Source organism: Oratosquilla oratoria, chromosome 9, assembly GCF_046742065.1.
Source record: "Oratosquilla oratoria isolate Oo_2021 chromosome 9, ASM4674206v1, whole genome shotgun sequence".
Taxonomy (NCBI): Eukaryota; Metazoa; Arthropoda; class Malacostraca; order Stomatopoda; family Squillidae; genus Oratosquilla; species Oratosquilla oratoria.
The window spans coordinates 70,225,894-70,249,082 of record NC_134785.1 but is presented as its reverse complement, the minus strand read 5'-3'; the positions used below and the strand labels follow the sequence as shown (position 1 = coordinate 70,249,082).

General features: G+C 38.7%; 1 protein-coding gene across 1 annotated transcript in view; it reads right to left on the bottom strand.

Annotated features, from left to right (window-relative positions):
- Window positions 1-22,543, bottom strand: part of LOC143028553 (uncharacterized) — a 23,956-nt gene extending 1,413 nt beyond the window's left edge. Inside the window, exons 1-4 of the mRNA XM_076190828.1 lie at window positions 22,090-22,543; window positions 21,113-21,257; window positions 19,486-19,642; window positions 1-6,313 (exon numbers count right to left, since the gene is read on the bottom strand). The exon at window positions 1-6,313 is cut by the window's left edge and continues 1,413 nt beyond it. Coding sequence (XP_076046943.1) covers window positions 1,080-6,313; window positions 19,486-19,642; window positions 21,113-21,257; window positions 22,090-22,280 — 5,727 coding nt within the window. The 5' untranslated portion in view covers window positions 22,281-22,543 and the 3' untranslated portion in view covers window positions 1-1,079. The remainder of the gene's footprint in view (window positions 6,314-19,485; window positions 19,643-21,112; window positions 21,258-22,089) is intronic.
- Window positions 22,544-23,189: the final 646 nt, after the last annotated feature.

Here is a 23,189-nt window from a genome sequence, read left to right as displayed (position 1 = left end):
CAACTTTCTTTCATGCTCTTTTATTTTATTTTCTAAATGCCAGGCACCAACAACATGTCTCTCCATGTAATGATCTTGGAAAATGGGCATCAGAATAAATCGTCTCTCTACTGCCTGTCTTCGTAACCAATAAACACATCTTCATCTCCACCTGGACTTCCCCAACAGGCGGACACTGTCTCAAGACTACACCCCTGATCTCTATCAATTATGACTGTATTTCTTTCACCTTTTCACATAAGGTGAGTTGACACCTAAGAACTGCACTGTGGAGTATGATGCAGATAGGGAGGAAGTCTATTGAGAGGTCAAAAGTTTTTACATTAGTAGAAGAGTATGTGTAAGTCAGAAATGGAGAGTGAATAATTTGAGGTGAAGGTGGAACTAAGTCAGTCATGTGATGTCACCATCATTGTTCATATGGATGGGATGGTATGGGAGGTAGACACAAGGGTGCTATGCAGAGGTTTAGACTCAGTGAATGAACCAAGTGTTGTTTGTGGATGACATTGTGTTTGTGGCTGATTCTGAAGCAGTTGGTGATTGAGTTGAGAAACTGTTGCCATAAATTTCACTGACAGGGAATCTAAAGTCCTCACAGTCTTTGGGCCCTCCCACAGATCTCTTTGAAAAGAAATTTTGGACTGTTGTTTGTATTACATCAGTGGGTCTGTCTGCCCCCAGTTCATATAGAAGGGGAGTAGTTGTCAGCTGCCATATATCCTTATGTGAAAAGGTGGAGAAAATGCAGTTGAAGTTGAGAAATACCCTGGGCCTAGTTTGGTGACTAAATGTCCACCCCTCAGGGCTGTACCTCCAGATGAAGTTGATGGATGTTGAAAACATAAATTAAGGAGAGAATTCTCTCTGACATACATCTCAGAGGACCAGATACCTGTTACTGATCCTGACATTTGTGATGGGAATGAAAGATGAGAGTACCTAGCCACCTTACTTAATGGGTAACAATTTCCTTCTTGTATATGTGTGTGTGTGTTGGGGGGAGGTTTACATCAAGCGGATGACTTAGAATTCCACTAGATTGAGCTTTGCAACAATTAAACACAAGTGTGACACCTTTAAGACTTTTTCCTATTCTTCTTAGCTTTAGTTTCCTTCACATTTGAGGCTTTCTTGGTCTCACTGGTTTCAACAGCATCTTTAAATCTATAATCATTGATAGTTCTTCTGGTCTTCCTTTCTAAAGGCTCCACTCCCTTGCCATTAGAAGGCCTCTTGGACTCTCTGGTTTCAACAACATCTTTTAATTTGGAAAGATTGGTAGTTCTTCTGGCCTTCCTTTCTGATATTCCCACTGGCTCAGCAACTTTAACAGGACTTTCTCTATAAGAAACAGTTAATTTCATTTCAGCAGTACGTTTACAACCCGTCTTACCCTTCCTTGTCACTCTAGCTCGATCACAAGATGTTTCCTTTCCTGCTTCATTCTCACTAGGATTGATTCTATCTGTAGAACTGTTCACAGTCTTACTTGGAGGTGAATTAAATGCCATGTCCTTACCTTTCTTTGCATTTCTACCTCTTCTCTTACCATCAGTTGTAGATGACTGAAAGTCCTCTTGACTATGAGTATATTCTCCTTCACCTTCTTTAGCATTTGAATCTGTCTTCTCCATAAACCTCTTTTTAGCTCCCCGAGTTTTTGTGATTATTTCAGGCTGTGCTGTGTCATACTTTGCTTGTCTCTTTCTAATCTGCCTGCAAATACCCACCTTACTGGCTTCAGGAGTTTTGTCTTTGGTTGCCATAGTTTCAGAATATTGATTTTCCTTTTTCCCAAACAAGACATCACCTGTGTCTCCCTCTGAGCTGCCTGCACTGACTATATCACATTCTTTATCTTTACAATATTTGCCTCTTGCCACACCACTATTTTCATCTACATTTCTTCCACTATCAAATTTCTGACACTTTTCAGAAACAGCAGGAGCAACTGATCCTGTAACTTTATTTCTGGTCCTTCTACAAGTAATCTTTTGTACCTTATTTGGAGTTTGATCTTCTGACGATACAGTGTCACCAGTGGGATCGATGGCTGCATCCTTTTTAATTTTTCTTCTTCTGCCTCTTTGCTTCTTCAGAGTATTTAATGTATGAAGGATTCCCTCATCCAATATATTTTCATCATGATGTTTCAGTCCAATTAATGAAGTTGAATAATCATCATGACCTTCCTGAATATTTGTAGTTAACATGTGATGGGATTCTTTTCCTTTCACTTTATCATCATGTTGCCCAGTCTTCTTGGTCTGACGTCTCATTTTCCCTGTAGTTGTTTCAGAGAGAACTTTCATGAATGAATCATTAGACATGCTATCTTGGATGTCTTCTTGTACACCCTTCGTGAAGTAGGATTTTTCTTCATGAATTTTTGTTGCCTGTCTTAAAGTCCTAATTTGTTTGTTTCTTGGTTGCTTGTCTGTTACCAAACCGTCTGCTACATAGCCCTGATTTACTAACCCTTCATTACATACTGCCGTTTTTTCAACAGCTTCTCTACTTGAACTCCCATTCCCAGGGTATACATCTCTATCTAGGAAATTTTCAGTCAATTCATCTTCTGGCCTATACACTTGTTCATGTTTGTCATTTACATCCTTAAGCAACATGTGGTGGAATTTTTTCTTTTGACATCTGGCACTTTTTCTCAGTGTCCTGGCCTGCTCTGATTTCCTAACATCTGTATCAGAATATACTTGTACGTCCTTGGTTGACATATTGTCCAAATTCTTCTCCTGAAGACCAGTCTTCTGTCTTGATGTCCCCTTCTTCTGTGGGTTTGGTTTTTCATCTTCTTCAGGATTACTTTCAACTGACATTGTTTTCTTATTATCTTTATTTGAGTTTCTGATCGCTGATTGTGTGGGTATCCTTTCTGAGAAAAATTGTAAGGATTCATCTGCAACTTCCAGATCCTTGGACAATATATGGTGTAATTCTTCCTCCTTAATTTTGATATTTTGTTTCCGAGTCTTCCTACCTGGTTCTGATTTCTTTACAGTTTCAGTGGAAATTTGTGCAAGCAAGTCATCCATATCACTGACTTGTTTATCTTTGTGTACAACTTCCAGATCCTTGGACAATATATGGTGTAATTCTTCCTCCTCAATTTTGATATTTTGTTTCCGAGTCTTCCTACCTGGTTCTGATTTCTTTACAGTTTCAGAGGAAATCTGTGCAAGCGAGTCATCCATATCACTGACTTGTTTATCTTTGTGTACAACTTCCAGATCCTTGGACAATATATGGTGTAATTCTTCCTCCTTAATTTTGATATTTTGTTTCCGAGTCTTCCTACCTGGTTCTGATTTCTTTACAGTTTCAGTGGAAATTTGTGCAAACGAGTCATCCATATCACTGACTTGTTTATCTTTGTGTACAACTTCCAGATCCTTGGACAATATATGGTGTAATTCTTCCTCCTCAATTTTGATATTTTGTTTCCGAGTCTTCCTACCTGGTTCTGATTTCTTTACAGTTTCAGAGGAAATTTGTGCAAGCGAGTCATCCATATCACTGACTTGTTTATCTTTGTGTACACCCTCAATAAAGACACAAGACTTCTCCAAATTTTTGGCATTCTGTCTTGAAGCTTTCCCACTTGGCTGCAAAGATTTACAATCTGTTATAACATCATCTTCCATGCAATCCTTTCCCCTGTTACCCTTTCTTTTATTATATGCCATATTCTTCACAGCAATTTTCCTCAGGGTGTTCCTGTTCTCCACCTTTGTGGTCTTCTTCTCAGGGGGAATCTCATACGATTCATCTCTGTGCTTTTCTGGTACTACGGTTTTAAGTACATGACCTACATGCTCAAGATTCTCCCCTGAGCATGTTTCAGCTTTAGTAACTACATTCCTGAAGTTCTCCTTTGATACATCACCAGTGTCTTTTAGCACTACACCTGCAGCAGTACAAGTTACATTATCAGTCTTTTCCTTTATCTCCCTGGTTTTCTTTTCCTTTGGAAAGATTTCAAATGATTCATCCTCATCGATCTCAAGCATGATTTGATGAATATCTTCTTGGTTAAATGTAACAGGGAGCCCCAGTTTTATATGAGAGCCATCTGTCTCAAGTACATCTGTACCTGTCTCTAACTCGTTTGACTTTTCTGACACTATACTGCTTAAACTGTTATAGTTTTCAGTTACATTAGGTGGCTCTGCAATATTTTCGCTGTCTGTGAGTATATCTGACTTTGTTTCAAGTTCTACACTTGTTTGTAATTTGACTGCCTTTCCTGACACTACACTGGTTAAATTGTTACAAGATTCTTTAGTTATATTAGGTGATTCTACAATATTTTCACTGTCACCTAGTGAGGTTGGTTTTCTTTCATGTTCCACACCTGTTTCTAATCCAACTACCTTTTCTGATAGTCCACTGCTTAAAGTGCTATTGCCTTTCGAAGTACTATTACATAGTGTACCTGAATCTCTCCCTACCAAATGTAATGGAGGTGTGCGACAAAGTTGCTTGCCAGTAGGAATACTATTCTCAAGTATAGAAAGACGTTTTGGAGACTGGGAGGATTCTCTTCCACAATGGAATGAATAGCTGGCAGAAAGTACTGGCTGTTCTTCAAGAATAGACAACCTGCTCTCATCAGGAAAAATTGAACTTCTTCTACTAGTATTCACTTCAAAAATATGTTCTACATTGTTCTCATCTATAAGCTCTTTCTTTACTGTTAGGCTACTTTCAAGCCATCTGGAGAATTCTTCAGGCTTCACCTGCTTTCTTTGCTTTCTCCTACTAAAGATCTGCAAAGAATTGTCATCATCATATAAATTCTTAGTGGCTTCAAGTAATTCTTGTAGAATGTTATCGGTACCTCCCTCATCCTGTCCCTTTAAATCATCTTCATTGGCTGCTTTCTGCACAGCAAGACTACCCTCTGTCACAGAACTGTCACCATGCAAATCACCTGATGATATACATTCTTCTTTTTCTGATGACACTATAAATGTCTTTCCCAAACCAGCTTTTGATGTGGCATCACATGAAATGTCTGAGCTTACAGAGGTAATATCAGAAGTATTACAACTCTTGGTTTTTGTTGATACATTACCATCACTTGCTTTTGTATCTGACTTTTGCTCAAGAACAATGAATGGTGGTGTACGACTAAGCTGCCTACCCAATGGAATCTTGTTTCCAAGGCTGGACGACAAAGCCTGTGGGAGGGTGTATGACTCATACATATTCTGAACTGAAGAGTTTAAGTAAGGAACTGTAGCATCTTCATGAAGAGCAATTACATCTTGAGGAACACTTATATTTCCTGTCCTGACATCCTGAACAAATTTATCCTCACTCTGACTGATTGTCTCCTCATTTTGACTGGTCACTTCACTGGACTTACAGTCATCATACACAGCTGGAAGATTTTCAATGACTGACAAGTCACATGTTCCCATGTTTTGAGGAACTCCATCACTTGGGGAAGACTGCAGTGCAGAAAATTTACTTTTGGAATTTCTTTCATTTTTACTGTTAAGTGTACACTGTGGTAGCAAGTCATTACGAAATTCCTCTGGTGGGGATATAATAGAGGGTGATGGTCCTTGGTATTTTTCATTAATACTAGATTGATCACAGATTACCACATTTGAAATATTATTGCAGTTTGAAGTGTCAACCCTACTAGAGCAAGAACTCGTATACGGTGCTGATGTTTGATCAATTTCAGTCTTCAGTGTGGCCTCAGTGGAAGTAACTTCATGTTGGTTTGGAAGAACAGTCTTGGTTGTATTAAGATCTGGAGTACAACTTAACTGCTTACATAATGGTGCTGGTGTTTCAAGTTCTGTCTTCTGTGTGGTTTCAGTAGAAGTAAATTTATGTTCATGAGAAAGGGCATTCTTACTTGTATGACCCTGAGTATGACTTAACTGCCTGCCTAATGATGTTGGTGTTTGAAGTTCCGTCTTCTGTGTGGTTTCAGTCAAAGTAAATTTGTGTTCATCATGAAGGACACTATTACTTGTATGAAGATCTGGAGTGCGATTTAACTGCCTGCATAATGGTATCTTACCTGAATTACTTGATCCCGTAGGCACAGCAGAAATCTGTTCATTACCCTCTTTAACATCAGTCACCTTTTCGAAAATGTCTTCACATTCAACAGAACTACAACTTTTCAAGTTCTGAGACAGCTTTTTGGTAACAGTTCCTTGCTGTCCAGTGTTCTTCATAGGTGATAATGTCAATGACTGTCTTGAATTAGAATTATTTACATTACAAGCATTAAGGACCCTCATTGGTGTTCTTGGTAACTGGCGACCTGTAAAAAAGTACAAATATTTATTTAACTCGTACATACATACACCAAAGGCTTTTTTCCTCCCTTATAAGGGAGGTAGCCAGAAAACAAAGGCATAAAAACCACTCCCACCCATTCCATCCATATCACAAAGGATTACAAAGGCGGAGCATGCCGACAGGAGACCTTTTGATCCATATCTAGGTCGGATGCGAAAAAAAAATCATATTAATAATAAAACAATAAATAAAAACTATAATAATGTAAATAACAAATAAAATACATAAATAAATGCATAGGTATAGTTAAATAATAAACAAACAGGTAAATAGTAAATAATAATAAATTGACATATAACTAATAATAAATGAAAATCAGAGAGACAAATGATAACACAACAAAAACAAATAATATAAGATAAATTATAATCATTACAGCATCTTACTTAGGTATTTATCTAACTGATTCTTAAAGCTTCGAACTGAACTACATTGCACTACCTGTGCAGGAAGTTTATTCCATTCATTTACTACACTGTTGTTTCTACCTACTTCTAAATCTAATCTATTTCCGGACAGTTTGAGACCATTGTTTCTTGTCTGATTCTCATTCAATGTGAAAATTTTGTCACTTTTGATGTTGTCAATTCCCTTTCAAATCTTAAAGACCTGTATCAAGTCACCTCTGAGTCTACGCTTTTTTAGGGAAAACAGATTCATGTGTTTTAGTCGATTTTCGTATGATTTATTTTTGATATTTGGAATCCGTTTTGTGGCTCGCCGTTGTACTTTTTCCAGTCTGTCAATGTCTTTTATGAGATTCGGTGACCATACAGAAACAGCATATTCCAAATGTGGACGAACTAACGATTTATATAGCTTGTTAATGAGTGATGGACTTTTGAAATCAAAAGATCGCGCAATCAGTCCCAGAATCTTATTTGCTTTCTCAGAGGCTGAAATACACTGCTTGGATGATTTGAGGTCGTTACTGATAATTACGCCGAGATCTTTTTCACTATCAACTTTTGTTAACGAATTACCAAATAACTTGTAATCATACTTCGCACAGTTTTGTATCATCAGCAAATTTGGAAACAGTAGATTTTAGTCCATGGTCTATATCATTTATATATACTATGAATAGAAGTGGCCCAAGAACGGAACCCTGAGGAACTCCACTTGCAACACTTTTCCATCCAGAAGTTTTCCATTTAAAACAACTCTCTGTTTTCGACCATTCAACCAATTACTAGTCCAACCTAATAGGCTACCACTTATTCCATGCAAAGCTAATTTAGTAAGTAGTCTTTCGTGTGGAATGGTATCAAAAGCTTTTGCAAGTCTAGATATATTAAATCTATATTGTTTCTTTTGTCATAATTGGAGATAACTGTGTTGTAGAATTCGAGTAAGTTAGTCATGCAAGAACATTTCCGTCTGAAACCATGCTGGCTATCATTTATCAAACGGTTACTTTCTAAATGATGTTCGATAGTATCTCTGATGATAGTTTCCTTTATTTTTACTACGATTGAAGTCAAACTTATAGGCCTATTGTTATTTGGTTTCTTTTTGTCACCTTTTTTGAATATGGGAGTAACGTTAGCTAGCTTCCATTCTCTTGGGACATCTCCAGATATGATGGATTTCTTGAAAATAATTTCTAATGGAACAACAATCTCATTTTTCATTTCCTTCAAGATTCTTGGATGCCAGCCGTCAGGCCCTGGTGTTTTATTAACTTTGAGTTTGAGGTGGGACTTCGTCAAGGATGCGTTATGTCGCCCTGGCTGTTCAACTTATACATGGATGGGGTGGTGCGAGAGGTGAATGCTAGGGTAGTGAGTCAGGGATTGGAGATGGTTAAAGAAAATGGAGAAAAGTGGGAGGTGAGCCAGCTGTTGTTTGCGGACGACACTGCGCTTGTGGCAGGGTCAGAGGAGGGATTGAGGAAGCTGGTGGCAGAGTTTGGGAGAGTATGTGATAGAAGAAAGCTAAAGATAAATGTGGGTAAAAGTAAGGTGATGAGATGTACAAGGGGTGAAAGTGGCAGTAGACTGGAAGTGAACATTAAGGGAGAGCGACTGGAGGAAGTGGATAGTTTTAGATACTTGGGTGCAAGTGTAGCAGGAAAAGGTGGAGTGAAGGTGGAGGTAGAATGTAGATTGAGAGAAGCGAGTAAATGCCTTGGTGGATTAAAGAGTGTAATGAGAAATAGACATTTGGGAATGGATGCGAAGAGGAGACTGTATGAAGGAGTGATTGTGCCAACAGCACTGTATGGGGCAGAAACGTGGAACATAAGAGAAGAAGAGAGGAGTTTGAATGTGTTTGAGATGAGGTGTCTGAGAAGTATGGTGGGGGTTACTAGGCTAGATAGAGTGAGAAATGAGGAGGTGAGGAGGAGAACAGGGGTGAAAAAGGATTTGGGAGAGAGGGTTGATGAAAGAATATTAGGATGGTTTGGACACATGGAAAGAATGAGTGAAGAAAGACTAGTAAAGGAGGTATGGAAGGCAGATGTGGAGGGAGTGAACATGAGGGGACGTCCTAGGATGAGGTGGATGGATGGGGTGAAGGGGGCTTTGGGGAAGAGGGGAATGTCTGTTGAGGAAGGAAGGGAGAGGACGGAAGACAGAGGTGAGTGGAGAATGGTTGTATATGGATGATGTTGTGACTGCATGAGGAGGAATAGGCGGGGGGGTGGGGGGTGGGGTAGTATGTGTGAGTAAATTTTGACGCAGCCCGAAGGGATTTCTCCCCGTCCTCTCCTTATATGCAAAGGGGGACGGAGAGGGGGGGTCGCCGATTAAATGAAGCGGCCTTGCTGTGGATGTACTGTGTCTTGCGACACTGCTTCTGACCCAGGGCGGTGGGCAGGGTTCAGGGATGACCCGTCATCCAGGAGGTGCTCAGATGAGAGGAAGGGTGGGAGGGGTGTGGAGTGTATTTAGGGATGAAATGGGTGGGAGTGTTTTTATGCCTTTCCTTTTGTGGCTACCTCCCTTGGAAGGGGGAAAAAGCCTTGGTATATGTATGTATGTATGTATGAGTTTGTCTATACATCTTTTAATTTTTTCTTTTGTTATATTTACCGTAGTGAGTAAGTTTACCCCAGACTTTTCACAGGTTTCAGTTTGGAATTCACTTTGAGGTGTTTCGTTTACGAATACAGAGTTGAAATAATTGTTTAAGATATTACACATTCCTTCATTTAAATATTCAAGTTGACCGTCAGTAGATAATAGTGGACCAATGTGATTCCTAACAACCTTTTTATCTCTAATGTAACTATAGAATTCTTTGGGATTCTCTTTGGATTTATCAGCGATGTTCATTTCGTATTGTCGTTTTCTTTTCCTTATTGTCTTTTTTAAATCTCTCTGTATTGATACATAATTTTCATAGTCATTAGATGCACCCGAGCACTTATATTTCTTATAAGCCTCTTCCCTCCCTCTTATCTTGGCACCTCCTGGATGACGGGTCATCCCTGCATCTTGTCCAATTATTTAATTCACCATGACCAAAATCATGTTTTCTCAACCCTTTACTTGATGTGAGCAGACTAAACAATATCAGCTCAAGGAATATACATATACAAAATCCAATGTCTTTTTACATCTTGTAAGGGGATGGACAAATAAAAGTACAGTTGAATCTCGGATAAAGAACACCCCTTTAATGAACAATTTTTGTGAATAACTTTTGTCTCTGTTAATGATTCTTTGGGGTACAAACATATGCATTCACCTGTACATGCAATCCCACTGGCTAAGTAGTGTTTTGGTGCATTTGCTGTGAACACTGTCCAAGGGCTACATTTAAACATTACTTGTTGTTATTTTTGCACTTTTTGTAATATTTTAGGTCTTATTATGTGACCTAAAGAGTAAACTGTTATTAAGAGGAATCATGTTGGCTACCTCCCTTGTAAGGTGGAAAAAGCCTTTGGTGTATGTATGTATGTATGTGTATATGTTAGTGTGAAAGTAAAGAAAAATTCAATTAAAACACAATAATGGTTTTTGTGTTTCTGTGACAGGAAAGGGAGGAGTGGGGGTGGAGGTAGAATGTAGATTGAGAAAAGTGAGTAAATGCCTTGGTGGATTAAAAAGTGTATTGGGAAATAGACATCTGGGAATTGATGCTAAGAGGAGGTTATATGAAGGAGTGATTGTGCCAACAGCATTGTATTGGGCAGAAACATGGAACATGAGAGAGGAAGAGAGAAGGAGTTTGAATGTGTTTGAGATGAGGTGTCTGAGAAGTATGATAGGGGTTACTAGGCTAGATAGAGTGAGAAATGAGGAGGTGAGGAGGGGAACAGGAGTGGAAAGGGAGCTGGGAGATAGGGTTGATGAAAGAGTATTAGGATGGTTTGGACACATGGAAAGAATGAGTGAAGAAAGATTAGTAAAAGAAGTGTGGAAGGCAGAGGTAGAAGGAGTGAATATGAGGGGGCGTCCTAGCATTAGATGGATGGATGGGATGAAAGGGGCTTTGGGTCATTCCATATGAAACCTACCAATGACTTATAACTCATTGTCACAGATTTTGATGAAATTTGGTGTGCAAGTAGAACTCGGTGAGACAAATTGATTGAGACTAGTCTCACGTTTCTATCTTTTATAGAACCAGAATTATGGTTTCCGACAATTTTGAGAAAAATCGAAATTTTGAAGGTACGGCCTAATTTCAGACATGCATAACTTTGTTAGTTTTTGTCGTAGAACATTCGTTCATATGTCATTGTAAAGCTAATGAGTAGCTCTGCAACTTTTATTCTATTCATTTTTTACCTATGAGGTCAAATAAAAAAGTACCATTTGACCTTGACCTTTGACCTTGAATAACAAAAAACACGCCATCTTCGATTTTTTTCATTTTTTGTACAAATATTCACCATCATCTTAATAACCTTCATGCCAAATTTGATAGTGGGACATACAGGGGATCAGAAGTTACAGGCACTTAAATAACTATAGGTATAAGAAAATTTTGGTATTTTTTTATCTGTATTATTTCAAAAAATTCATATCTCGGTTATTTTTAATCATAAAATGTTCACTAACATACCATTTTAAAGCTGATGATTAGCTCTACATCTTTCATTCTATGCATTTTCTACCTAAAAGGTCAAATAAAAAAGTTGTCTAACCTTACAAAAACTTTTTTTTTGTGGGGTACAAAACTTCACTACTTACCTTATTGTATTCAATATCCAGGTATACAAACTGCTTGTGTATAGGATTTGTATATCTAAATTTTTTATCTAATATTAAATAAATAAAATATAATATTTATAAATAAAATATCTAATATTTTGTATATCTAAATTTTTTTTATATCCTTTTTACAGATAAAATATTTACCCACCAACAGAAATAAGTTTAAAAATGCTTGGAAGAAGTTTTAAATTCAAGAAAGTGTGTTGTAATCCTATCAACCTTCATGATGATGATCCTAATAAGAAAGGAAATCGGCAAATGTCAGAAGACTTTGTGGCAAAGAACATTGCATTTAACCTTACAGAAGGTTATTATATTTGTGACAAATGCAGGAAAGAAATTACGAAAAGAAGTCGAGAATTACAAACTACTGAAATAGAAAATGAACCAGCAACAGTCCCTGAAACAACAGATAATGAATCATCATCTTCTTCAGATAAAAGGTCGGAAGATGATGTTTTTGTTGACAAAGATACTGACCTGAAAGCACTTAATGAGTCTCTATCAATCATTGGAGAGTCACCAGTAAAAAAACAAAGACTTGAAAAAGGAATTTACTATAAGGAAGAAAAAGCCAAGAAAATCCAAGATAATATTTGCAGTAACTTACAAATTGGTTCAGCACCATCAACATCAAAAGACCATACAACAGCATCTGCCTCTCACGTTACAAATGCAGATGAAGAAATTGTTATTCAGCTAAAAGAAAAATTTAATACAACAGAAAAACGTTCAGAAAAACTCCAGATTTTGACTGTTCTTCCAAAAAGCTGGAGCAGATCAAAAATCCAGGAAGAGTTCAAGGTGACCCAATATATGGCTAGACAAGCAAAAAACTTAGTAAAAGAAAAAGGTTTCATGGCTCTCCCAAACAAAAGATTACCAACTTTCTCAAAAGAAACTGAAAACATTATCTTACATTTCTACAAATCTGAGGAAATAAGTAGGATTATGCCAGGAAAGAAAGATTATAAATCTGTCAGGAAAGGAGGATTTAAGGTACAAGAACAGAAACATCTAATTCTTTGTAACCTCAGGGAAGCATACAAATTATTGAAAACAAAACATCCTTCCTTAAAGGTAGGGTTTTCAAAATTTGCAGAACTTAGGCCAAAGGAATGCATATTGGCAGGCGGAGCTGGAACACATAGTGTATGTGTATGCACCATCCACCAGAATATTAAGCTGATGATAGTAGGATCCGGGCTTTCTTGTTGTACAGAAGGTGAAGAGATTCATTTGAGTGATTACACTAGTTGCTTAGCTGCTACTACTTGCAATGAAAAGTCAATTGACTGTTTTTTCATCAGTGTTCTGATTGCAACTCTCTCTCGAATAATTTTGCTGAATATTTAGAGACAATTTTTGAAAAACACATGATTGATGACATTTCATATAAAAGGTGGATTTCTACAGATCGAACAACATTAGAAACCATCAGTAAATCTGTAAATGAGTTTATTGAAGAATTTTGTTCTAATCTTAAATTATTGAAACGGCATGATTATATTGCAAAGCATCAATCGCAATTTTGCGCTGAGAAAAAGAGAACATTAGGTGATGGAGAAATGTTGATTTTGGCAGATTTTGCTGAAAATTACTCATTCATTTTACAAGATGCAGCTCAGGGGTTTCATTGGAATAATGCACAAGCTACATTACACCCCTTTGTATGCTATTATAAAGATGAGGAAGAGCTTAAACATCTAAATGCTGTAATTATTTCTGATTGTTTACACCACGACACCATTGCAGTACATTTATTTCTGTTGGTGGGTAAATATTTTATCTGTAAAAAGGATATAAAAAAAATTTAGATATACAAAATATTAGATATTTTATTTATAAATATTATATTTTATTTATTTAATATTAGATAAAAAATTTAGATATACAAATCCTATACACAAGCAGTTTGTATACCTGGATATTGAATACAATAAGGTAAGTAGTGAAGTTTTGTACCCCACAAAAAAAAGTTTTTGTAAGGTTAGACAACTTTTTTATTTGACCTTTTAGGTAGAAAATGCATAGAATGAAAGATGTAGAGCTAATCATCAGCTTTAAAATGGTATATTAGTGAACGTTTTGTGATGAAAAATAACCGAGATATGAATTTTTTGAAATAATACAGATCAAAAAATACCAAAATTTTCTTATACCTATAGTTATTTAAGTGCCTGTAACTTCTGATCCCATGAATGTCCCACTATGAAATTTGGCATGAAGGTTATTAAGATGATGGTGAATATTTGTACAAAAAATGAAAAAAATCGAAGATGGCGTGTTTTTTGTTATTCAAGGTCAAAGGTCAAGGTCAAATGGAACTTTTTTATTTGACCTCATAGGTAAAATATGAATAGAATAAAAGTTGCAGAGCTACTCATTAGCTTTACAATGACATATGAACGAATGTTCTACGACAAAAACTAACAAAGTTATGCATGTCTGAAATTAGGCCGTACCTTCAAAATTTCGATTTTTCTCAAAATTGTCGGAAACCATAATTCTGGTTCTATAAAAGATAGAAACGTGAGACTAGTCTCAATCAATTTGTCTCACCGAGTTCTACATGCATACCGAATTTCATAAAAATCGGTGACGGTGAGGTTCAAATTTGCAAAAAAATTGGTAGGTTTCATATGGATTTACCCCTTTACAAAAGAGAGGAATATCTGTGGAGGAAGGACGGGAGAGGACAGAAGACGGGTGAATGGAGAAGGGTTGTGTATAGATGAGGCCGTGATGCATGAAGGGGAGTGGGTGGGGGATGGGGGGTGAGGGAGTATGTATGAAAAAAATTTGACGCAGCCCAAAGGGATTTCTCCCCGTCTTCTCCTTTTCTGCATGAGGGGACGGAGAGGGGGGTCACTGAATTTATGAAGCGGCCTTGCTGTGGATGTGCTGTGTCTTGCGACACTGCTTCTGACCCAGGGCAGTGGACAGGATGCAGGGATGACCCATCATCCAGGAGGTGCCAAGATAGGAGGGAGGGAGGAGGGTGGAGAGGAGTGGAATATATGGGAAATGAAATGGGTGGGAGTGATTTCTATGCCTTTTTCTTTTTGGGGTATTGGCTGCTTGTTATTGTGGCAAAGTAGCATGCAGTTGATACTTTAGGGTCTATATGGGACACCCCTATGGACCAGAGCCACACATCATTTTGTCTATGATAGAGGAAAACTCTTCATAGAGAAATTATGACACTTTTATACTACGACTGTCCCTCCGTTATGCTGTCCCCCAATCCCTTGCTGCTGTCCTGTACCACTTCTCTGAGTATTCATTTTCTGCTGTGGGGGAATTCCTTGTGGTGGGGGACAAAAATACTGCCACCAAGTATTCCCACTTGGATCGTAAGAGGTGAGAAGAAAGGGACGGGGAGTGGGACTAGGCATCCTTCTCCTTGTGGCCCCACAGGGGACATTCCTAAACGAAAAAGTGAAGGCATAAGAGGGTCTGGGAGATTCGGAACAGCACCCTAAAGTTTGGGTCTTTTAATGTGCGTGGATGTGGTACAGATGAGGGTAAAAGGGAAGAGATAGGTAGTATGTTTGTGAGAAGAAAGATGGATCTGTTGGCTTTGAGTGAAACTAAGTTGAAAGGGAAGGGTGAGTGTAAGTTTGGGAGTGTAAGTGGGAGGTTATCAGGAGTGAAGAGAGGGCGAGGGAGGGAAGGAGCAGCTATTCTAGTAAATGAAGAGATAGGTAAATGTGTAGTGGAGTGGAAGGAGGTTTCCTCAAGGATAATGTGGATGAAGGTGAAAATGGGAAAGGAGATGTGGGTCTTTGTAAGTGCATATGGGCCTGGCAGTGAGAAGAGTGTAGAAGAAAGGGAGGCCTTTGGATAGATTTAAATGAGTGCATAGAGGATTTGGGGAGAAATGTCAATGTAATAGTACTGGGAGACCTTAATGCTAGGGTAGGAAATGGTCCAATCGATGGAGTGGTTGGGAAATGTGGAGTTCCAGGAAAGAATCGTAGTGGAGAGTTGATGGTGGAAATGTGTCTAGAAAGAGAGTTGATGATAGCAAATACAGTGTTTCAGAAGAAAGTCAAGCATAAGTACACATGGGAGAGGGTGGTGGATGGAAGGGTGGTAGATAGACCGTTAATGGATTATGTAGTGGTAAATAGGATTATGATAGGAAGAGTTAAGGATGTACATGTGCTAAGGGGAGAGGGTGGGGGAATATCAGATAATTTTTTGGTGGAAGGTAAGTTGAGAGTGGAGGATAGATGGAGAAAGAGGAAAGGGACAAAAGGTAGGGAGGTGCTTAGAGTGAACTCTTTAAATGAAAAGGAAAAGGAGAAGGAATACAAGAAGAAGCTGAAGGAGGAGTGGGAGGGAGTGAAGGATAGAGTAGAGGTATGTGTGGAGGAGGAATGGGGATGGTTCAAGGAGGGAGTCACAAAGTGTGCAAGGATGGTGTGTGGAACAAGAAGGACAGGAGGAAATAGAAGGAAGGGTAGTGAATGGTGGGATGAGGAAACAAAGAAGGTTGTAGAAGAGAAGAAGCGAGCTTTCACAGATTGGTTACAAAATAGGACAAGGGAGTCATATGAGAGGTACAAAGAAAAGAAAAGAGAAGTAAAACAAAAGGTAAAGGAGGCAAAGAGGAGAGCAGATGTGAAGTGGGGTAAGAGTATGACAGAAAATTTTGAAAGTAATAAAAAGATGTTTTGGAAAGAAATTAAGAGAGGAAGAGGAAGCGAATCAAGTAGAGAAGAAAAGGTAAAAGGTGCAGATGGAGAGATGATAATGGAAGAGAAGGCAGTAAGGGGAAGATGGGCACAATATTTTAGGGAGTTGCTTAATGTGGAGGAGGATAGGGAGGGAAAGATAGTTGCAGTGGGAAATGCTAAGAAAATGACCGTGATGAGTAAGGAAAATGGAGGAGAAATAAGGGAGGATGAAGAGAAGGCTGTTGTTAAGATGATGAAAGCAGGTAAGGCACCTGGTCTGGATGGATGCCATGCAGAATGTCTAAAAAAAAAAGGAGGTACAGTGATGGTGGACTGGCTGGTGAGGTTATTTAATGTTTGCTGGAGAGAGGGTAGAGTGCCGGAGGACTGGAGGAGTGCCTGTATAGTTCCACTTTACAAGGGAAAAGGGGACAAATGTGAATGTAGTAGTTTTAGAGGGATTAGCTTAAGTGTAGTTGGGAAGGCTTATAGGAGGATCTTGATTGAGAGGATTAGGAGAGGAACAGAGGGAGTAATTGGTGAGGAACAGTGTGGATTTAGGACAGGTAGAGGTTGTGTAGATCAGATCTTTGTGGTAAGACAAATATGTGAGAAAGCTATAGGAAAGGGGAAGGCTTTTATGGATCTGGAAAAGGCTTACGATAGGGTGGACAGAAAGGCACTGTGGGAGGTTATGCAGATATATGGGATAGGAGGAAAGCTTCTGGGAGCTGTCAAGAGTTTTTATGAGAGTAGTAGAGCTTGTGTCAGGATTAGAAATGGAGAGAGTAAGTGGTTCGAGGTAAAGGTGGGACTTCGTCAAGGATGCGTTATGTCGCCCTGGCTGTTCAACTTATACATGAATGGGGTAGTGCGAGAGGTAAATGCAAGGGTAGTGGGTCAGGGATTGGAGATGGTTAAAGAAAATGGAGAAAAGTGGGAGGTGAGCCAGCTGCTGTTTGCGGACGACACTGTGCTTGTGGCAGGATCGGAGGAGGGACTGAGGAAGTTGGTGACAGAGTTTGGGAGAGTATGTGATAGAAGAAAGCTAAAGATAAATGTGGGTAAAAGTAAGGTGATGAGATGTACAAGAGGTGAAAGTGGCAGTAGACTGGAAGTGAACATTAAGAGAGAGCGACTGGAGGAAGTGGATAGTTTTAGATACTTGGGTGCAAATGTGACAGGAAAAGGTGGAGTGAAGGTGGAGGTAGAATGTAGATTGAGAGAAGCGAGTAAATGCCTTGGTGGATTAAAGAGTGTAATGAGGATTAGACATTTGGGAATGGATGCTAAGAGGAGACTGTAAGAGTGATTGTGCCAACAGCACTGTATGGGGCAGAAACATGGAACATAAGAGAGGAAGAGAGGAGTTTGAATGTGTTTGAGATGAGGTGTCTGAGAAGTATGATGGGAGTTACTAGGCTAGATAGAGTGAGAAATGAAGAGGTGAGGAGAAGAACGGGAGTGGAAAGGGAGTTGGGAGATAGGGTTGATGAAAGAGTATTAGGATGGTTTGGACACATGGAAAGAATGAGTGAAGAAAGACTAGTAAAAGAGGTATGGAAGGCAGATGTGGAGGGAGTGAACATGAGGGGACGTCCTAGGATGAGGTGGATGGATGGGGTGAAGGGGGCTTTGGGGAAGAGGGGAATGTCTGTTGAGGAAGGATGGGAGAGGACGGAAGACAGGGTGAATGGAGAATGGTTGTATATGGATGATGATGTGATGCATGAGGTGGAATGGGCGGGGGGATGGGGGGTGAGGTGGTGTGTGTGAGCAAATTTTGACACAGCCTGAAGGGATTTCTCCCCGTCTTCTCCTTTTATGCATTGGAGGGACGGCGAGGGGGGTCGCAGATTTAATGAAGCAGCCTTGCTGTGGATGTGCTGTGTCTTGTGACACTGCTTCTGATCCAGGGCAGTGGACAAGGTGCAGGGATGACCCGTCATCCAGGAGGTGCTAAGATAAGAGGGAGGGTGGAGGGGTGTGGAGTGTATTCAGGGATGGAATGGGTGGGAATGATTTTATGCCTTTTCCTTTTTGGCTACCTCCCTTGTAAGGGGGAAAAAGCCTTGGTATATGTATGTATGTACATTAATTTAACTGGGAAAAATTATTTTGGTTACCGAATGTTTCAGCTTAAGAATGGAGTCACAGGACATTAAGTTTGTTATCCCAGGTTCCCCTATAAACATTCATCATCACACCCATCCAAAGACCCATACCACATCAGTAGAGAACATCAACTTCTTCCCATGAAAATCCATTCATCCCTCCCATCTCACCACCTGGTGAATAAAGGATCACTTGTCCCCTGTTACACTGCTTGGGGTAAGGTCAATGCAGGGGTGCACAGCACTTCCACAACAGGAGCCAAGAGCCAGAACTAGTTCAGTTCCTCTATTTCATCACATGGTGACCCCCTCCCTTGTCATCCACTCAAAATAAATTATGAAACAGATGAGGAGAATGTCCCTTATCCTTTCTTACATTCCCAATCTCATTCCATTCACTCTTATCCATTACTGATAGTTCTATTAATATCAATCCAGGAGGAGACAAGAAAAGAGGGAGGGAAGGATCGTGAATGGGAGTGGAGTATGGAGTATGTGGGCATGAACTGGGTGGATTCATGCCTTTGACTTTGGCTACCTCCTTTGTAGGGGGAAAAGTCCATGGATATATGTATCCATCGAAATACCAAGGGCTTTTCCCCTCTTATAAGGGAGGTAGCCTATTACTAATAAAACTTTTTATAATGGTCTTGTTATGGGCCAATAGATCCCTTGACAGTTTTTCTTCTTACATTGGTTTGCCTTGTTATTGTTATTATGACATAGTATAAATATGCATGCATACATATATCCAAAGCCCTTATGAGGGTGGCCATGTCAAAGCATACACCCAGCCCACTCCCTTCCAAAATCCACTTGTTGCTCTTCCCAGCTAAGCACCTCATGTATGAACACTCGTCCATTCCTTGCTACACCACTTAGGTTAAATGCAGTGCATAAAGACAATACTTCCACAGCAGGATCCAACAGACAATTGACAACCCCACTTCACATTTCCTAATGATAATGTACAGATCAGACAAGAACATCCCACTAAACCACATCATATCTTCATTCATTTACAACCATTCTCCATTCACTTCTACCTTTTGCACAGTCTTCCTTGTTTGATGCACACTCCTCTAGCATCCAATGCAAAAGTACACCCAGAAAAACTACAGCAATACATTAAGAGCCATCATCAAAATTAAACAAAAGTACCTGTCAATATTGTCCCAGCACCAGAGGGTTTGGCTATTGTGGGTTTGGATAAAGTAGTTGAGGGTTCTTCATTCTCTTGATGTTCTAAGTCCTTCAGCTTCACTTGTTTACAGGATTTAACTTTGTGTGATTTCTTCTTTTCCAGTGCCTTGATGACCTACAAAAGTTTAAAGTATAAATTGCTACATTCTCCCAAGAAAACATCAGAGGAATGTTTTTTACATCAATAATAATAACTGCTCCTTTGAGTTCCATTCACTGGAAACCCACAGCCTTGTAGTGGCAAACAAGTCCTCGGGTCCTCTCATAGATCTCCCGAGGGAGATACTGGGGGGCCACAAGTCTCTTGCAAGAAAGACCTTGGTCAACAGATTGAATGAACAACACATCCTTCACTTGGTGCACAGACCATACCACTATTGAATCATCATAGTTCTCTCAACCTCTCACTTTTTTTTAGTGATCTTAGCATCAACTGTAAACATGTTAGTGTAGACCAGTGGTTCTCAAACTTTTTCGTGAGCGACCCTATTTGGAACATTTCAATCCTTTGCGACCCAGAATAAAGTAAAGAGAAACAAAATGGACACTGATATTATATATACACTTTACTTGGGAAAAAAAATAATGTGTACAGCTTTTCTTTAACAAAACAAAATTAACAGACGATGAACAAACATTACATAAGTAATGTACAGTTAAAAGAAAAAGTTAATTAGTCAAATATTTGAAATACTCTGAATACGTGAGAATTTTCTGTCCCTGCGACCCATCAAAATTTATCTCACAACCCAACTTTGGGTTGTGACCCATAGTTTGAGAACCACTGGTGCAGACTGTAGACCGTCATAACTGCCATCATGTCAAGTAGAAGGAACACCACAGGTGAGTATACCTGCTGGACAATCTTATGCCACTGTCATGGATTATCCTGTTTTTTATGTTACATACACTAGCGAGATTGAACTGAAATACAGATTGAACTTTGATCTAACATGACCATATTTAACAAAATCTCTCTTTCTTGTTCAATGTGATCCTGTTCAACCTCAGTCATGTCCATCCCTTACTACATATTCAAAGAAATTCAACATTAGTGAAACTTAAAGAACCATCTTTAATACCATAGCCTGCCATTAGAATTCATACATACATACATATACCAAGGCTTTTTCCCCCTTACAAGGGAGGTAGCCAAAAAGGAAAAGGCATAAAATCATTCCCACCCATTCCATCCCTGAATACACTCCACACCCCTCCACCCTCCCTCTCATCTTAGCACCTCCTGGATGACGGGTCATCCCTGCACCTTGTCCACTGCCCTGGATCAGAAGCAGTGTCACAAGACACAGCACATCCACAGCAAGGCCGCTTCATTTAAATCGGCGACCCCCCTCTCCGTCCCCCCATGCATAAAGGAGAAGACGGGGAGAAATCCCTTCGGGCTGTGTCAAAATTTGCTCACACATACTACCTCACCCCCCATCCCCCGCCCTGTCCATTTTAAATTTCACAACTTCAAAGGAAATATTTTTTTTGTTTCTATCATTCTCTTCAGGACACTTCATTCACAATTATTTTATATACTATAGTCCTAAAGTTACTAAGCCTGAAACATGGAACCTACCGATCTGATACGCTGTGCAGTACCGTTCCCATATCTTGCCGTGATTTTGTCTTCCAAGGCAGTTATTATCCTTGGGGCTTTCCTGAAATCCACTAGTGAGCGTGGTTTTGCTATGAGATGACCTAACCCAAGCAAGCGAACACACCTGTAAATGGAAACATGAAATCCATTACCAAGAGCTGGTCTGATTTTACTAGAGATTGCACCTGAAACAATCAAGTCACCATTAATCATATTGCTACTATAAGAACCAATTCTAGAAACCTACTTCTTTTTAACAACTAATAATAACCAACATTGACTGGAATATCAATGATTGGAAACCCAATCCCATAGGTCACTGGTAACGGCCCTTGTGCCTTCTCAAAGATCTCTGATAAAATTACGCTGTTGTCTACACCCTATTAGTGCTTATATAAGCAAAATGGGAGCAGTCGCTAGCTGTCAGCTGTATTTATTATATGAAATGGTGAAGGAAATACATTGAACATTCATAGCTGACAGAGTGAGATCTTGGGCCCAGTTTTGGGACCAAATGTCAGGCCTTTGGAGGCAAGGATGCTGATGGGTTCTGTAGATGAACAATAGGGAGACAATTTTCTCTGACATTAATAAATACTATTTTCTCTTACATAAATACTAGCACATCAGCCATATGTCCATCTTTACTCTCATTATGATTATCTCATATATTATCAAAACTGGTCTTAGTTTAAAAAAAACACTGGTACAATATACATCAGTGTTATGCTAACCCTGGCAATATGTTATATGGCATTGAAAACAGAACAATTATAAGCAGACAAATTAACCACAATAGATTTGGTTACGTTATGCGTAAGTTGAAAGTTCTACCTCAAACTTAGGGGTAATACATGGATGATAATTACAAAGAAAACCGAAGTTCATTCCACTCAGGTAGGTACAAAAACATCAAAGAACAGTGTATAAATTGAATAATGAGTTTAGTATCTTACCTGCTTATATGTTTTAGTGAGTTTTCTTCATTATCACATTGTTGATCGTAACTAGAATTCAGCACACTTAGAAGTAGGTGGTAAACTTCTATAAATTTACTTGAATTCCATTTGCATAGTTGGTTATCAAGTCCCACAACAAAGAACTTGTTTTTAAGTAGATTAACCACTTCTTCTTCCACAACCGACATTTTATAGCCATATAATTTTGATATGTACAATAACCTCTGTCCTCTCCCTTCGTGGTATATGACCAAAATCAAATTACTGTTTACAGTTGTTAGCCTGTTAACAGCAGCTATTAATTTAGTAAATATAAAATATCTAAGGATAACATTTCGCTGGAACGCCGATGACGGAACAATATCTACACTTTGAACATTAATACACAAGGTTCGGAAGGAAACCTCCCGAAACTTATTTGTATTTGAGCGCAACGCCTCTGCGTTAACCTTTAAAGTTATGAACGGTTATGTTTTTAACTACATTATTTTATTCGTAAATGAAAATATACATTATTCAAATAATATGTAGATAAACAGAATAAAATATAATATTATATTCTATCTTATTATTGAAAAGTTCTACAGATGTGATAGTACTTTATCATTTATATTCAAACACTATAGTTTCTTTGTTGACAAAGAAAACCTATGAGTATCAAAAAGCGTTATTTATACATAACTTTAAAAGTCTATTGTTGCAGAGATAGAAGAGAGTAAGGAAGTCTAAAGGAGTAGATATTTGTGATAGGTACAGGCCATTTTATCATAAATATTGTTAGTTACATTATCTATGTGCTTTGTGTAGATATTTATTTGTTTATTCGTATCTCTACTCCTAGAGCAATGATTCTCAAACTTTCCTATATGACGGCCCTTTAATGCTTCCAACAGACCTGCACACCTTTTTATACAATTTTTTTGTATTTAAATGAAATTGCATATTTTTTTACTTATGCATTCTCTAATTATATTTTGAAAGAAAATTGGGGTGACTGATAGAATTTACACATATGTAACATTTGTTCTTGGAATTATTATATTGTTCGTATTTATCAGTGATATTTGAGCAGTTGAATTCAAGCCCCCTTTGTACCC